Raw genomic sequence first — 18,856 nt, forward strand, 5'->3', positions numbered from 1 at the left:
CAATGACATTTTTTTTTTGTCTGTCTTTTCCCTTCATCCCTTCCCCCCGTCTTTTTAAGTTAATTTATTGTACTAGTTAATTTGTACGCTGTACCAACAGTGATGTCATTATTGTCTCCCCACTAAACAAGATGTGAGATTGCAGCATTGTGGAAACAATCCGAAATTCCAAATATCCCAAAAATTCGGAACAAAATTTGGTCTGTGTATCAAATGGAAAAATTAACAAGCTTAGTTAATGACACAGGGAAAAATGATCTAAAAATCTGGACGCCGTGGTTGGCCCAGACAGACATCCCCGGGGTTGAGGTATCCACAATTTGATATTAATTGAAATAGATGCGTTCTCCTTTGACCTGGATAGGCCAAATCACGTAGAATCTTAGAGCCAAAGATGGGAAGTCGGGAGTCCGGAATATGGCTCTGACTTGGAACCTCCTTGGAGGAGAAGAGGTCGAGATTGACGGTCAACTCCCCCACCCCATCCCCTATAATTTTTTATAAAAAATAAATATTTTATTAATATCTGCCTGTTTGTTCATTTGTGGTTTGTTCTGGTCTACTGAATGTCGGTATACGTGAAATCGATATGTGCTTGATAAGGTTCAAGGAATGTACTGTACAATGCCTACAATGTTAAATGAAATGATATGAGAATACTCGAAAGAGTGGACCCCTTGGGGTTATCCTCATGGACTCATTGTATTTTTGTTCTGGAAAAAAATTAATAAAATCAAAGTTTAAAAAAAAAAAAAAAAAAAAAAAAGGTTTCATTCCTACCCATCAGGTAGATCCCAACATGTGTATCTCAGGCTCTAACGCTAACCCATTGGATATCACCTGCGGTGTCCCGCAAGGCTCAGTTCTGGGGCCCCTATTCTTCTCAGTGTTCATCAAAGATCTTCCTACAGCAGTGTTTCCCAACCAGAGTTCCGTGGAACCCTGGGGTTCCGTGAGGGCATCAGAAGGGTTCCATGGGATTTCCCCGATTTCCCAGTGCAGGGCTGTTAGAGGGCTGGGTAGTTTCCTCTATCCTGATTGGTCGATTACTCAGCAGCAGCCAATCAGGAGGTGTGATGAGCCTGCGAGGTGTGGCCATGCAGACAAGAGGTGAGACTAAGTCTGTCCTGTGTATTTGTTCTTGTGTGTGTGTTTTTCCTCTGACTATGTGCCTGCCCTCAGACTGGATCACTCTGTGCCCCCCCCTCTGTGTGACTGACTGTGCCCTCCTCTGACTGACTCTGCGCCCCCCTCTGAATGACTCTGTGCCCCCCTGGGGGGTGGGTTATGTGAGATGCAGGGTGGGTGATGCGAGATGCAAGGGGTGAGTATTTGAGGAGGATGATGATGATTATTTGACCCGTGCAGCCTGAAACTGTTTTCCTTGGAGCAGTTCGGCCCATCTCACTTTACAGGTTTAATATGTATTGGCGGGGGCATTTTTAATATGTATTGGTGAGGGGCGGGTATTTTTATTATGTATTGGGGTTATATATATTTAGGGGGGTGGTATTTTTTGGTATGTATTTTGTAGGGGGATGGAGTGAGAGTGAGGTAATTGACAGAAGGTAGGGGCGAGTGAGAGGAGAGGGGGGGGAGGGAGAGGGGGAGGGAGTGAATGAGGAAAAGATGGAGAGCGAGTGAGACGGAGGGGAGAGAAATACATGGGTAGAGGGTGGAAAATAGAGGGGGCTTGTGAGGTGTGAAATGTTGTGATTTACCCCTGTCGAACCTAATATGTGTCAGCCAGATAGGGGTTTCCCGAGAGTTTTCAAAATACTTCAATGGTTCCTCCAAACAAAAAAGGTTGGGAATCACTGTCCTACAGCTTGTAAGGAAGCTTCAATAACATGTATGCGGATGACACAATCTTGTATACACAAAGCCCTAGCCTCTCCGACCTTGAACATGTTCTTCAAACTGAATATTTGAGACCTGAAAATTGGATTTCCCAAAACAAACTGTTTTTAAACACTGACAAGACTGTAGCAATATTATTTGGGACCAAGACTAATTTTTTAAAGCTTCCAATGAATGAGCTCCAGAACAGAAACAATGCTAATACCACCCTAGCCCCTATTACTAGTTTTAAATACTTGGGCATAAGGTTTGACTCCCATTTAACATTTGGGTTGAACATTAATACCCCGACATCCAAAACCTATGCCAAACTTATAGGAACAAATCCTCCCTATGTCTTCTGGTCAGAAAGTGTATCGCACAGCAGATCCTAATGCCAATTATAGACTATGGGGACTTTGGAACCCACCTTATCAAACTTCATACCCTCTACAATTCAATATGCCGTTTTGTCCTCCAATACAACTACAGTACACATCACTACAACATTTTCAAATAACTGGATTGGCCATCACTTGAGTCTAGGCGCAAATTTAATCTTTCCTGTCTTGCCTTCAAATACTTTCTGGGCAAGGTACCGGTCTATCTGAACAAACTCCTCACCACTACCATATGCAGCCCTTATCATCGGAGATCTGACTGTGGCGATAGAGGGGTTAATCAGGCCATTAATAAAGACATTATACCCGTCTGATTAACCCTAAATCGTATTGGGATTGAAGGGGTTAATTGTATGTACACCACACTGACATGTTTTCCCCTACACCATCTTTGTTGTCCCCATTTTGCAGCTCAATCTCTAGCTGCACTAATGGGAATGTATATAAACTGTGCCAATTGGTTTTGCGACACAAGAGGGAGCGGTGAGCGCTAAACCAAGCGCTGATTGAAGACGCGTAGCTGTATATGGCTGGCCGCTTTGAAGCATAGGTATCGCTTTCTAAGACCTAGACCTCGCAATCGCAAGGTTAATTGATTAAGTGGTTTGCGGTCTAACTGAAGTGGTTTCTGTCAAAATGTATCCGTTAGCTTCTTAACTTAAAAGGGGGGAAGTTTATTGGCGTGGGAACTAGGTGAAGCCGCAGACCCACATCATAGCCCTTTCAATTAAGTAAGTTAACTTGTGATCGGAGTGAGCTAGCACTCTAATTTTGAGTGCAGCTAGGAATAAAGAAACCATGCACCCACATATAAAGTTTATTCCAGTGGCACAAGCAGAACATACTTTATTAATAAACTGTGTTATACTGTTGATTTTAAATGTAAAAGCCAGTGAGGTTTTTTTCTGTTAGCCCGGGAACAAATCCTTTGACTTGCAAGTATGTCAGGGATGAATGAATTGAGGGATTTCTCAGCTCCGGACCTCAAAGGCACCCTGTAGAGTGGGTGCCCCAATGTCTATGAGAAGTCCGGAGTTGAAAAGCCTCAGCAATCTTAAGTGTTAGGGTGGCCAGGATATTACAAGTGCCAGATACCGGTGTAAAGTATGCGCACTTCACACTTGGTGGCCAAACTCCAGACCCAGTGTCGCCAGGTAAGTGGAGGATCCCGGTATGCTAATGAGCCTAGGTGTGAACTTATCGCCTGCTCCATGCAAACCAGGACGCAACTTCTGCCCTTCCTGCAGACTAGTGGCAAGCTGTGGATAGGTGGGAAAAATGTTCCCACGGGAGGGATTGGTTGTGCATGTTTGGTATAGAGCCTTCAACCTTATAAAAATGCCTGCTGGCCTCTTCTGGAATTCGTTCGAGCTAAGGGTTCCCGATCGAACCCTGCAAGGATGGAACAAACTTTTACCTGTTGGCGGAAATATAGGGGTGGCAAGAATTGTTACACGGATCCTTTAACACACCCACTTGCATGCGTGCAGGGGTGCCTAGAGACTTTGTTTAGTTCTAAGAACAATTGATTTCGTTTCCCCATCTCAGTAAGTGTTTTATTAAGTGTATATTGTGAAGATTCTGTGTGTTTGTCTGAAGAGAAATAAATTACAATTTATTTTACTCAACGTGTGTGCTCAGTGCAGAATCCCGGTATTAAGGTGTGCATAAGACCTGGTCACCCGTGACACTGACTCCAAGACTGTTCATGGTTCCAAGGCTCAACAAAGTATCCGGCCGCTCCTCCTCTTACCGTGCACCTCACAACTGGAACAACCTACTGGGGACTCTCATAGCCGCCACCAGTCTAAGTTCTTTCAAAACTAAAGCTGCCTCATTTTAATTTGGTCTGTTACTGTTACATACACCTCTATCATATATTATCACTTACTGTGCATGCAATGTATTTATATATAATGTAACCATGTATTTGTCATCATAACATGAAAATGAGAGGCAACTCAATGTATTACTTCCTGGTAAAACCTTTTATAAATAAAATTGTTACATTTCTCACACTGATAGTTATTCACATTTTGTTCACCTTTATTGCATTTGGCATTTATTTTGCACTATTCAGCACTCCCCAATATTTGTATTTTTTTTTGTTTTCATGAACTTAGAGGTAGTTCTAGGTGGGTTTTTGAGCTGCTAATTAATCACTTTATTTCACATCGCTACATCACTAGTGCAGAGTTATATTTTCACTTATAGAGGACAACCTGCTTTTAGTTTCTTGTTGCTTTTCCAACATTTTAGATATTCTCTTACGTTTTGCGGTAAGGAGTTACATTAGTCCATGCTTGCCGCCTGTCTCTGCCAATGTAGTAAGAAGTTTTGTTGATACGTTTTTCTATGCCACCTGACCCACTTCACCACCTATATGGTCGCTGATAGTGCCCATCAGCCTCATGCATTGACAAAATACATTATCTCTTTTGTCGGAGGGAAGAACCACTCGGCCTTGCTGTGTTTTTAACTCCATTCCCAGGAATCTGAGATTCTGGGCTGGGCTTAATTGGCTCTTTTCCGTGTTGGCCAACCAGCAGTGATGTGAATTGAATTGTAGCATTCTAGACAGGTGTTGGACTAAGAGGACTCGGTCTTGTGCTTAAGGGTGGAACATGTCCCTATGACAGTAGTCACCAATGGATTAACAGGAAACCACACACGTGAAGTGTGCAGCATAGATCCCATAGGGTTGCCCTCACAGTAACCTGAACTTATGTTGAATCAGCCAATTCTGGAAGTTCTTAGCACATCGCTGCCTCCATGAAAGATGTTTCCATTTCGTCCTTCACAACGGGTAACACAAGATAAGTACCTCCTCTAGATAGGACCGGAACCTACTAGAGGATGATTATCTAAAGCGCTTATATTTTGCTGTGTGTATTGTGTCATGTTATCTGTGTATATCTATGTGAAGTGTTTATGGACTGTGTTTAATAAACCAAAGTATGTTTACTGAAGAGTCATTTGTATTCCACATTTACATCCACTCCAAGCCCGCACCATCTATATGACTGAGAAACTGAGCATTTACCTTATCGACTATTCTGATGTGACATCCTAATGGAGCCGTGAAAGTTCTTGTTTACACAAGATTAGTTTGGGTGTTCAAGTCGCATAACTGCAAAATACCAGATATTCCCTCGCAGATTAAAAGCCACCAAAATAGCTCCTCTACTCACTTAACACGTGTGGATCCATGTTGGTAGTGAGCAGCGCTCCTATGGAGGTGCTGAGATATGAGGTTCCTTGATTTATATTTGTAGGATATCAGCTGTGTCTGTATAAAAAAGAAACAGAAGAAATGTTTTGTTTTATTGGACAAATTTACAGAATTTAGTATAAGCTTTCAAACCTAAGATTTTTAACACAAAAACAACCCAAAAGTTAGAGGCACCTAAATATATGGTTCATCCTCAAACAGGAACTTAATTTCAAACAGTGCAAAATCCATCAATGGTGTAGGATTATGTAACACAATCATGTACTATAAAAAAAATTGCATTAAAAGTCAGAGATCAACAGCCATAAGAATAGCAACAAATTAATATACTGTCCAGTTCTATACTATGAATAAAAAGATGCAGATAAATCTGGTGCTCCAGTTTGGCGCTAGAGAGACTTTGATAAAAGCTCCCGATACGCTCTCCGGTCCAGCAGTTCTGTTCCATACTGACACCGTCTCTCCATTATTTTATACAGTGAGAAGTGGGCAATGCAGAACAGTGCAGTAACTTCCTCTAACCTGACCCCACTTTTCACCATATTAAATAGGGGTTTGATCACCTCACCCCGTTATCGTCTCATTTTCTTTCTTATCAGTTGTCACACGACACACCAGTGAGCACATGACTTGTGTATGTGACAAGGGTTAATACACACAGCCATCGAACTGACCCACTTTTCTCTTTGCAGGGTCCCTAAAATGAGTAGTATCGCCCCTCAATCCATCATAAATATAGCCTTAAACTGCAGCCACCAGATGGAAGGCTCATCACCAGGGGTCCGTAATTAACACACAAAAATCTACTGCAGCAAAATGTGTCCGAAAATGTAGTTACTTTTTTTAATTGAAAATATATAACCAAGGATACAGAGTTGTCATGAGCACATGACTGTGATTGGTACAGAGAGTTTCCAATAAACATTTTAACATATAGAAAAAGGGGGAGGGGGTCAGACAGACGGGGACGGAGATACTTACGACTTGGACCTAGGCCAGCCCCGGGGGTCGGGACTCCAGCCACGGTTCCAAAGTTTTTTTGGAACTGCAGCATTTTTTTTATGGAGCATCGCCGTAAGTCTCTCCATAGTCATAAATGTGTTGATCCTTTTGACTACTGTGCCTCTAGTTGGGGCCTTTATTTGCTTCCAGGCCGCTGCGGCTGAGCATCTGGCGGCTGTGAGGATCGAAGAGATCACTCTGCCCATTGGCTCAGCCTAGTCGGGGTCAGGTACCACTGGAATAGAATTTTGTATATATTTTCTTTAGTGACTGTACAAATAGAGGTTTTAGTTGCCGATTCCCAAACATCCTTCCAGTCATCTGTGTCAATTGTCAATTGTCAGGTTTAAGTCCGCGGACCACTTTTGCATATATTTATGGGTTGGGGGATCCACTGTCAACTCCAACCCCTTGTAGATCTCGGAGATAAACCCCTTCTGGTAGCTGCCCTTGATACAAAGGGATTCGAAGTTGGTTAGTGTGGGGAATTTGGCATTTTGGGAGAGCGAAAAGAGAAAGTGCCTAATTTGCAGATATTTAAATAAATGGAGATCCTGGGTCTGATATTTATCCCGGAGCTCCTGAAAAGGTGAAGGGCTGTCCCTTCTTCAGCAGATCTGCAACCAGCCTGATGTTCAGGTCTTGAAATTGACCGAATTGTCTTTGAGAACACCCTGGCGGGAAATTTGGGTTTCCAAAGATGGGGGTAAGTTGAGAGGGGGATGCTAATAGGCCATACTTCCCTTTATTTTTGAGCCTTATGTCCCACGTACATCTCATTGATCCTAGATCAAACTTCCTAGGGCTTTTCTCTTTGCCCCCCTGGGACCAGAGGGACACCGGGAGGGAGAGGGGGCCGCGTAATGGGATTCTATTGAAAGCCAGCATGAGGAGGCTGGGTCGTAATTCCAAGCTACAGCCTGCCTCAGCTGTGCCACTTGGTAATACTTGATCACTTCAGGGACCCCAAGCCCTCCCTTCGTTTTGGGGGATAGCATTACCGATTTCAGGACCATTGGTCTCCCGTTTTCCAGATGAATTGGAATATGTGGAACTGGATGTTCTTTAGAGCTGGAAGTGGAACGGCTATAGGGAGAGTTTGGAAGAGATAGAGATGTCTCGGGAGGATGTTCATTTTAATTGAGACTATTCTTCCAAACCAAGAAATTTTGTACTGATATAAGGACCTATATGAATTTGAGATTTTAACCCCAAGATATTTAATATTGGTTGTACTCCATTTATATTTAAAATTAAGCTGTAGCAGTTTCCACGTAAGCTCTGGGAGAGTTAGGTTGAGAGCTTCTGACTTATCCATATTAACTTTGTAGTCTGAAATTGTTCCGAATTGGTCTAGTAATTTTTGGAGATTGGGGAGGGAGATATGGGGGCTGTTGAGGGTCAGTATTACATCGTTGGCAAAAAGAGAGATTTTGTACTCTGTTTCGGCAATCATAACCCCTTTTATACTTGTTTCGTCTCTAATTTTAGCTGCAAGAGGTTCAATTGATAGGGTGAATAACAAAGGGGATAAGGGACATCCCTGCCCGGTTCCGTTTTTAATTTGTATCGGATCTGATAATCCGCCTGGGAGCTTAATGTGTGCCATGGTGTTTTGGTAAAGGGCTTTGACTCCTTGGAGAAATGGGCCACTGAAGCCAAATTACAGCAATGTTTGATCTACGTAGGCCCATTTGATTCTGTCGAACGCTTTTTCAGCGTCGAGACTTAGAATCATGGCCTTAATTCCAGTGAGATGCACATGGTCAATGATATCCACAATTTTGCGGGTATTGTCAGAGGCCTGCCTTCCTGACACAAAGCCTACTTGATCAATGTGAATAAGTCGAGGGAGAATTGGGTTGAGCCTGTTTGCTAAATTCTTGCGATCCGTGTTGAGAAGGGAAATTGGTCTATAATTCCCACACATCAATGGATGTCGACCTTCCTTGTGGATGATGGCTAAATTTGCTGAGGAGATTGTAGAGGGAATCGGATCGCCTGCCAGAAAGGAGTTAAACACATCGAGCAGATAGAGGGTTTGAGTTGACATGAATGTTTTGTAATAGATATTGGAAAATCCGTCGGGGCCTGGTGTTTTGGCTAATTTGAGGGATTTAATGGCTCCAGCTAGCTCGTCCTGGGAAATTTGTTTATTTAGGCCTTCTAGCTCCTCTTCAGATGGAGAAGGTTACATTGTGCGAGGTATTGCGCTATTGTCTCAGGATTGACGGGTTCTCGGTCTGGGGGATGTAGATTGTATAAATCAGACTAAAAATGTGCGAATTCTTGGGCTATCTCCTCTATATAGGTGACCTGTCCGTTTTTAGTGCAAATTTTGGAGATTTGGGATTTAATCCGGGCCCCTCTAAATTTAGTAGCTAGTAGTCTATCTGCTTTGTTGCCCTTGTCAAAAAACTTTTGGTTGCTCCACCTCAGCACACTCTCAACCTCTTCAAGTTGGGTTTGCATTAGGTCCGCTCTGGCTTGGGATAGCAGTTTTAGGACCTTTTGGAGGGTTTAGATTTATGGATATATTCAAACTTTATAATTTTATCTGTGAGTTCATTCTGCAGCTTGAGTTTCATTTTTTTCTTACAGGAAGCGATAGAGATAAGGTCTCCTCTTATCGAAGCTTTGTGAGCTTCCCATAATATTGCTGGGGCTAAGACTGAACCCTTGTTTATTTGGAAAAAAAATGGAGAGCTTTTGTCTGATTATATGCTCTGTTTCGGGGCAATTAAGTAGTGTAACGTACTGCACCGACACACTTTATTCGAGCAAATGCCCAGTTTGTACCTGGCAGATACCTGGAATGCGCCACTCCTCACCTCTGACAAGCCCCGTTGTGTTTGCCTTCCCAGCCTGGGTTCATGCCTGGCTGACGGGCGGCTGATCTGTTAAATTGTAATGATTAGGATTTAATAGGCTGCAATGCTTCGTGTGTCTACCAGATGGCATAAATTAATGAATTGTAATGCAGTATATATATATATACTGTGCAGTATTGCAGCCAGTGGGAATAAAATGCTTCAATCCCTGCCTAGAAAATACCTCAATGCACTCGGGCAGAAAACAGTCACAAACCTCAATACACCCGGGTATACCCGAATTCGTGGGACTAGCCGAGCTCGAATAAAGTGTGTCGCCAGTGTACGTGCTCACCACAAACCTGGATCGGACCGCGGGGCTGAGGTGGGGATAGATATACACCAACCTTAGACCGTGCAGGCTGATCCGGATTGCGCAGTTCGTCGTCGTACGTAGCAGGGTCGGGACTGGAGAAGGCAGGATAATCCGTGGACAAGCCGGGGTCAGGATAGGAGAAGGCTGGGTAAACGATATCCATGCTGGGGTTCAGCAACAGGACGCTTGAGCGAAGGTGCTCCAACGTAGACAGGAACAGGAACGGGGGATCCAGTGCTTCAGCACAAAACAGCACCACCTAGCCGGTTACAGCTGTGAGTAGTGGAGACCACTGGGAGCAGGAGATTGCAGCAGGTAACAGGAACAACGATTCAGGCCTCTGCAAGGATAATATGCAGCAGGTAACAGGAAGCACCGATGCAGGCCTCTGCAGGAGAGATAGGGGATCCAGTACATCAGCACAAACAGCACCCCCTAGCCGGGTACAGCTGTGAGTAGCGGAAGCCACTGGAAGCAGGAGATTGCAGCAGGTAACAGGAAGCACCGATGCAGGCCTCTGTAGGACTGGAAGCAGGGAACAGGTACTGCAGACAGGACAAGAAACACTGAGGCTTCAGTGTAACCGCAGCCACGCGGCAGAGTCTGCCAGTAACTGAGGACAATGACAAGAAGGCCAGGCAGGCCAAACAAAGGCTGTGGCAAACATAGTTACTAGAGAAAGTCTATGTTCAGCAACTTCCTGGTGGGCGGTGCAGGAGTTAAATAGAACAGACAGCCAATGAGAAAGAGCTGTATAGGAGGCAGCAAGAAGCAGGCTGCAGTCTAATTGCAGAAGCAGGTGATTCTTGATTGCAGGTTCAAGGGGGAGTGTCCTAGAAGCTGCAAGGTTCTGTAAGGAAAAGGTTTCAGCAAAACCCAGGAGTGGATTCCTTACAAGCAGGGAGTCATTCAATTTCCAATTGTATGAGTTGATTTTGACGAAGGGCAGAGAGAGGGTGAGTTCGACAGGGGCGTGATAAGACCAGGTAATTGGGCCAATGTTCGAGGGTGAGGATGCTTGGAGAATATTTTTGTAGTCGATCCTGGAATAGGACTGATGAGGGGCGGATAAATATGTGTAATCCCTCTGACCTTGGTGCTGAGCCCTCCATATATCTGTTAAAGAGAATCTCTCCATTATGTCTCTAAAGTATTTGGCCTTTTTTTGAGTTTGGGAAGAGAGGGGCGTAGATGGCGTTGTTGACCTGTCTAGGATAGGTGAGGCTGCCATATTAAAATCTCTGGCTATTATTGCCGAGGTGAGGGCTTGTGGATCTATGTCTTCTAGGAATTTTTTTAGGAACAGTTTGATTTTCGTTAGGGAGATACAGGTTAATTAGAGTGATGGGGGACCCAGTTAGGGTACATTGGAGGATCAGATATCTCCAATCAAGGTCTGGGGTGGCTTTTGTAAGGGAGAAGGGGACATTGTTTTTTAATTAGTATGGCCACTCCTTTTTTTATTTGGAGAGGAGGCACAGAATGCTTGGGGGAATATACTTTTAAATGTGTTTGGTGGATTGGGGGAATCAAAGTGCGTTTCTTGTAAAAAAAAGGATATCTCCTTTTGATTTTTTAAATTCTTGCAATGCAAGTTTTTTTTAGCCGAATTTAGGCCTTTTACGTTAAGGGAGATAAGCTTTATAGAAGACATTTTGTGGGGTGTTTGTTTGTGAAGCTCAAGGCCTCTCAGCCCCTTGGATTCCCACGAAAGGGGATTGGAACTGGATTGCATAGGAGCCGCGGCGGGACTTCATGGCCCACAGCTAGACTTCGTAAGATTGGGCCCTCCGATGGGTGGGGAGAAACAGTAGGAGGAGGGAGTTGTGGGCCTAACAGTGGCCCTGAGAGAGGATCCTTAATCACCCAGGTGAAGAAGGAAAGGGGGTTAGAAACCCCTGGAGAGCTTCCTGAAGTGTAGAGCATGGCTGGAAGCCGGAGACGAGGACCGAGTGCCCTCCGATAATTCAATGGAGAATCATTAGGAGAGTATTTACAGGTGGGGTAGGGGTACAAATACAAATATACACATAACAGAGATACTTGTTTTTAGTGGTGAGTACAGATACCCTTAACCTGCTTGAGGGAGGGGGGGGGAGGGAGACATAGTGTGGAGCATATGGAGCATTTGCAGTAGAGGCCTCAGCTTTTGCTTCTGTAGAAATCAGTAAACAAAGAGGGGGGGGGGGGAGAACAAGATAAGTACATCAAGCAACATACAGATAGGAGCAATGTAAATTCACATTGTGAGTTCTTTTCTTTACACCCAGTGGAGGGGTGTCAGTAGGGGTACCGCTGTCTGGATCTCTATACATAGGCAGGGGGGTAGGGGGGTAGGGGAGAGGGGGGAAGGGAGATGGGCCTTGTGGGTGCTTAGGGATAGTATATACGACATTCACCAAAGAAGTTCACACTCTGTGGTATGGCGGGTGCGAAGGCCAGTGTCCAGGGAAGGGACCAGCAGCAATGGGGACTCATTTCTTCAACGGATAAAACCATAGTCGTACAAGGTCTCTCTTGCTGGGCTTTTGGGTACGGAAGTTCCAACACTGTGGAGGTGTGGGCAGAGGAGGTTGGGTATTCTCTGGCTTCTAACGGTGGGTACGCGTCGGGCGGTCGGACTCTTCATTTGAGCCCCTGCCATCGAAGATCTGGTCTTAGCTGACATCTGTATGCGGGGAGGGGGAGGCTGTCGACCAGGGGTGTATGGGGTCCAGGAAAGAGCCATCTTGTTGGTAAGATCTGGTGTAGAGCGGTCGGAGATGAAGGTGGGGAGGAGAGGGGGGGGGAAGAGGGGGTCCTTGGTGGGGGGTGGAAGGAGAGGAGAGGGGATGGATGGGGAGGAGGCGGGGGGAGAATTGGGGAGGGCCCAGGTATGGGGATCTGTGCTTCAGGACTTGCTCGCCCGGCAGGTTAGAGGCTTTGTAGCCTGACAGGAGGGAAGGTCGTCTTCTTTTCCCTCAGACACCCTCATCGGATGGGAGATTAGAGGGGGAGGTTATGGCCTCCTCTGACTTGCTAGGCGTTGAGATACTCGTGGGATCTCTGAGGCCTCAGGTCTTTCTGGGTCTCTGGAGGACTTCTCTCGGTCCCATGGAGGAGGGATTAATCCCAGCGACTTAAAGAACTCTGGGGATTCTTCTGGCCTAGAAATGGAGTGGTATCGGCCATCTTTAAGTACGACAAGCTTGAAGGGGATACCCCATCTGTACTTGATGCCTCTCTCCCTAAGGATCGCCGTAAGGGGCCTCATCTCCCTGCGTCTGTTGGTGACTTGAGAGGTCACCAAAGATTTGGATTGGGTGAATATCCATCTGGAGGTCCTTTAGTCCTCTACTGGCAGACATGATTCTTTCTTTGGCAGAGTAGATGTGCAGTTTAACGTCTCTGTGGCGATTTGGGTCTGCCGACCTGGGGGTCAGTGCGCGGTGTGCCCTGTCCATCTGGAGGTCGTGGTCCGACAGTTTAGGTACCAGAGTCAGGAAGGTTCTGCGGCGGTAGTCCTGGAGGGCGTCGGGAGAAACAGACTCAGGAACATTTCTTATGTGCAGGTTCTGTCTGCGCTCTCTGTTCTCCTAATCCTCTAAGGCGTCCTTGAGCTCGTTCACGGCGTGGCCTAACCTGACCACCTCATCTTCTGCGTTGGACTGGGTCAGGAGTACTTCCTCCATTTTGGTCCCTAGTTCATCTGTGCGGATAGTAAGGCCACTTATGTTCGCTCTCAGACCTTCAAGGGCGGCAGTTATATCCTGTTGGAATCCCTTCCGCATTTTTTGAAAAAGGGATTAAAAAAACTCCTTTCCCAGACACTGCGCAGGTAGTTTTAGGTCGGGGAAGCTCTGATCAGCTCCCACTTCAGCCCACGTGGGCTCCTCAACGACATCTTTAATTTCCGGCTCCAGCGGGCGCCTCCCTGAGGTAAAGTAGCGGGAAACCCCTTGAATTTGCTGAATTTTAGGTTTACTCGCCATTGCCGCCGTGATTGTTGCGGATTTGAGGGGGGAGGGGGTTCGGACGCGGGTAGTGCCCGTACTGATGCTTTTCTCAGGAGAATAGGAGCTCTTCTCCTAAGCTGGGGGCCCCGTCGACAAAAGTCCCCCCTTTAAATGTTTTTATTTGGGGGGGGGGGGTGGAAGAGGTGTAGGAATGTTCCAGGCACTCAGGTGTCTTTCTGGTACAGCTGAATAGAATTATTTATTTAATTCAGTGCAATGTCGCTGGGAAGATGGGTGGTTATGGGACCCTGAGTCTCAGGCAGCAAGGCCAAGTTCTTAGTGATCAGGACGTCCAGCCTTATACCCCTTTATGGTGAGATGGTGCTTCGGTGGAGTGCCCCCTTAAAATGTCCGCTTCCTCCCCCTCAGCCACGCGGCCGAGACCTGCAGCTCCCTCAGCCAGAGTCTCCCCTCCCGGGATCGTCTCAGATCAGGTATTTAGCTTTATTTTTTAAATTCTGTCTCGAGGGGAGGGGTGGGGGGAGCGGGGACCACAGCGGAGAGGTCCTGCTCGGGCTTTACCCCAGGGCCGCGGGAGGCTGCTGCGGGCACGCTTTAAACACCGCGGGGGTCTCCGTCCCCGAACCTCGCGGTTAGGCCAGACTCCGCGCTCCTCGGGGCATCCGGAGCTTCACCGCCTCTCCTACCTCCCGAATTTGCCCCGTTCTTCCAGACGGCCCTTCCGATTTTGTGGGTGTAGCAGGGGAAAGACTTCCACCAGGGGTCGGGACTCGCAGGGGGCCTCCCAGAGCGCCGGCAACCTCTCTCTCTGTAATGCAGGGAGAGGCCACTCTTATGCCCAGCAAATCTTCGGCGTTCAGAGCTGCGAGGTTTGTTTAAAGATTATCCATATTTTGGTGGGGGTTTTGCTTATATATGTGCTTGATCTTGGATTATTCGTTGGAGGGGCTCTGGAGCACGTCTCTCAAGCAGCCATTCCTCTTGCCGTCACAGGAAGTCCAGATTTAACATTTTTTAATAAAAGCAGCCCAGTGCTTGGTTACAGAAAGAGATTGTTACAATAAACATACATTATAATATGCAAGAGATATAGAAGAGGCAGGGAGGTTTATCTCCAGGGCCGTTTTAAGACCTTCGTAGGCCCTAGGCACTTTTATTTCTAGAGGCCTGTGTGCCCGATATTTTTACTCATTTTTATGCTAATTTCATCTTGTTTCTTTCGATACTAGCGATATTTAGCATCAATACTTTAGTTTCGATATTTAAAGGTATCGATACTTTGAAGGCATTTTAAATTAAAAATGACTGTTTTCTCTTAATTTGTGATTTTATTTGTTTAGGTATTTTTTCAAGTGAAATATTGTAGGCCCTAAAAAGGTTCATAGGCTCCAGGCACTGTGCCTAGTCGGCCTAATGTATAAAGCGGGGAAAAAATATTGAGGTGGGGTCCCCCAATTAACTAGTGCTACAGAGCATTTATACCCACTCATGAAAATGAATCACTGCAACCAGGTCACACATTCTCCTTAGTACATATTTGGAGCTTTAGGCTTTAACCCCTAGATGGAACACGGTCTAGCAAGGACAAAGAGAGTTGTCTGGGGGTAGTCCTAGGACCCTCCCAGACCTCTCATAGATGTCCTGCAATGAAATAAACCAGTGAACCTGGGGAAGCTCCCAATTAAATAGTAATGTACTCACATGTGTCCTTATGTGTGACCGGGTCTGTGTGCTCCTTTGCTGAGTACAGACGAGACTAAATCACCTTGTACCAGTGGGGAAAGGTGAATCAGTGGGCACTACGATGCAGGAAAGGCTGCGGAGGCTGGACTGTGCTAGAAAAATGTTTCTTTATTCAGACATGGATAAAAACAAGAGGAGGGGAGACATACCCCTGCGCCCCTAACGTGTTTCACCCACAGATTGGGCTTTCTGTATGTATGTATGTATGTATGTATGTATGTATGTATGTATGTATGTATATATATATATATATATATATATATATATATATATGTATAGAAGTAATAACAAATATTCAAGACTTGGAACATTTGGGTAACAGTGATCATAGCATGGTCTCATTTGAAATAAATTATCAAAAAATAGATTTCTTGGGTTCAACAAAGACCTTAAACTTTAGAAAGGCAGATTTTAATAAACTGAGGTCTAATCTAGTAGTAATACAATGGGATGATGTTTTTGCAGGGAAAAATGTAGAAGATAAATGGGCAGTCTTTCAAACATTGTTAGAAAAGCACACTCATCAGCAGTGGTCGACAAATCACCAAAAAATATACTCGCCGAACAAAAAAAAATCTACCTAGCCACCTAGTACCACACGTGTGCTGCTTGGGCCAATAGGAGCTCGCCACGATGTTAAATCCACTCGCCCGGGGAGTGCAAATGTATAGGTTTGTCAAACACTGCTCATCAGTGTATATCCTTGGGTAATAAGTATAAAAGAAATAAGTCAAAACCAATGTGGCTAAATAAACAGGTAGGGGAGGAAATGGACAAGAAGAGGAAGGCGTTTAGATTCTTTAAGTCAGAAGGGACGGAGGCATCGTATCAGAATTATAAGGAAAGTAACAAAAACTGGAAAAGGACAATCAAATTAGCAAAAATGGATAATGAAAAAAGGATTGCAATAGAAATTAAGGTCAACCCTAAACAGTTCTTTAAGTACCTTAATAACAAAAAAAATGAGAAAAGAAAATATAGGACCCATTAAGTGTGAGATGGGTAGGCAGATTATTGGAGATAAGGAAAAAGATGAGGTATTAAACAAATTCTTTGCCTCTGTGTTTACCAGGGAAGAATCAAGTTCAATAGTAGTGCCGCAGGAGGAAGCCACACCCTTCATATTAATGAACAATTGGTAAACTGAGGAAGAAGTTCATAAGCGACTTAAAAAAAATTAAAGTAAATAAGGCACCTGGCCCCGATGGCATACATCCAAGAGTTCTCAAGGAGTTAAGCTCAGTAATAGCCAAACCATTATATTTTATATTCAAGGACTCCATTTCCACAGGCTCAGTACCACAAGATAAAGCAGATGTGGTGCCTATATTTAAAAAGGGAGCTAGATCGAGGCGCATGCGCGAATGCAAGGAGCATGGAAGCTTAGCCCGGTAGCTCCGTGCCTCACTCCCTGCATTTGCAAGAAAAACAAACGAATAACCGGACTGTAACTAAATAAATAATCAACATAAAACGAATAAAACCCTCGGGATGTCTAAGAAGATGCCCAAAACCCCTAGAAAAAGGGGCTCCCGGAGTATTTCGGAGGAGGAAGATCGAGCAGGGCCACGGCAGTAATGGCGCCCACCTCCCGCACAGGATCAGAATCTGAGGGAGAGGAAGAACCCGGAGATGATCAGGGACTCCTACCGGTGAGACGCTGCGATTTCGAGCGCTTATATACAGACTTGAAATCAATGCTGCAAGCCGAAATAAGAGCCTTAGGCAAAGAGGTGGGGGAGCCTGGGGGCAAGAACGCAAGAACTCAAGGTGAAGGTGGATGCTAATGCTAAAGTGGGTCAACGAAATACAAAAAAAACAGCAGACTTACAGGCACAGATTAATGAGCTCAAAGAGAGACAGGAGGACGCGGAAAACCGCAACCGCTGAAACAATGTCCGCCTGCGTGGGATCCCAGAAAATGTGGGGGACTGTGAGGAGTTCGTGGTGCGGTGGCTCGCGCATATGTGCCCTGATTCTCCACAAGACAAGCTGGGTATGGATAGATGCCACCGGGCGCTGCGGTCCAGGCCACAACCGACTGAACAGCCGCGGGATATCATCGTGCTGCTCCACCATTATAAGACCCGGGAAGAGGTGCTGCAACGCGCGAGGAACGCAGCCCTCGTGGAGTTTGAACGCACTAAAATAGCCATTTTCTAAGACATAGCTCCAACCACTTTAGCCCGACGCAGAGGGCTGTGGCCCATCACTAAACAACTTCGGGATAACGCGATCCGTTATCGGTGGACATTTCCATTCGGACTGCTTGTGATCCGAAATGGCCGCCCAATCAGCATGAAAGCCCCAGAAGAAGGACCGGCGTTCCTCAAGAAACTTGGGCTGCGAACGGCCCCAACGGGCGCCGAGACAGAGGAAGCAGTCCCGGGTCCATCATGGACCACTATCGGAGGCACGGCCGGTGAAGGGGCCGTACAGGGCTGAAGAAACCCGCATCTACACAGCTCCACCACAGTTGCAGCCTTAATAAAGTTGAAAAGTTTGTTGTTAACAGAGTTAAAAAAGATGCACCGATGCCCTGGAAATTTGCGTATAGAACCTTCTATCTACCCCTGAGAGCGCTGGTGGACGTTAGCGCAACCCTATCAACGAAGGGGCGCAGGCAGTAGTAACCTGCGGAAAATAATGTTCTTACCTCGTGGCTGCGGTATGGCGCCCAAGATGGCGGAGCAGGGGACTCCAGAGTGGCACGCAGAACCAGGAAAGAAGGTATGGGCGGGAAGAGCTGTTCGAGCGGGAAGAGCGGTCGACGGCACGTTCACACAGGTGAGCCGCCCATTTCAAGATGGCGGACAGAGGAAACGCGTCACAGGAAGGGGCGGTCCCCAGGGTGGCCATCTTGGAGGTGGCAGAAGACACGGGGGGCACCGGCAGCCGCGTCATCAAGATGCGCCGGATGACATCACAGCACCACACGTGACCGCGCACTAGCCAGCACAGCTCCGACACCAGGGAGACAACAACGGCGCCGGAAAGCACCACACCACCGCAAGGGATGGCACTCTGGGGCTGCGGCCCCGATAACGGGCGACATAGGCGCCAGCAGCAGCGCCAAAGAGACGCCCCATGGTTCCCGTCGCGGAGGCAACCGGCGGAAGGGCCCTGAGAACTGAGTGGGGACGGTAGCCCAAAATGAGAGGGCGGGTGGTCAGCAAATAGGAAAGAGAAGTATAGCAAAACAAACCAAAAGAAAGCAGGATGAGGGCAACGAGAAGGCAGCGGACTGAAACAAGAGAGGACATAGACAGTAGGATGTGAAGAGGGTACAGTAGGTAGATGTAGTGGTAGGGGGAAGTGATCGATAGTGGGAGGGTGGAGAAAAGGGGAGCTAAGAGTAAAGAAATAGGAGGTGAAGAAGAATGAGAGGGGAAGTAGCCAAGGAGGAAGGAAATCGGAAGGAGTAGGTGGCGGAAAGGGACAGGGGAGAAGAAGGAAGAGTAGGTAGACAAGAAAGCAGGGGGAAGTGCTAGATTAGA

General features: G+C 46.1%; 1 protein-coding gene across 2 annotated transcripts in view; it reads right to left on the reverse strand.

The window, feature by feature from the left end:
- The window catches only part of LOC142488357 (uncharacterized), a 76,173-nt gene that overhangs the window by 43,601 nt on the left and 13,716 nt on the right, over positions 1-18,856 (reverse strand). For both annotated transcript variants that reach the window (XM_075588780.1, XM_075588779.1), the window contains one exon: positions 5,432-5,529. In XM_075588780.1, the coding sequence (XP_075444895.1) occupies positions 5,432-5,450 (19 nt within the window). In that variant the 5' untranslated portion in view covers positions 5,451-5,529. Of the gene's footprint in view, positions 1-5,431; positions 5,530-18,856 lie in introns of those variants that run through there.

This window comes from Ascaphus truei, chromosome 2, assembly GCF_040206685.1.
Source record: "Ascaphus truei isolate aAscTru1 chromosome 2, aAscTru1.hap1, whole genome shotgun sequence".
In the NCBI taxonomy this organism is placed as follows: Eukaryota; Metazoa; Chordata; class Amphibia; order Anura; family Ascaphidae; genus Ascaphus; species Ascaphus truei.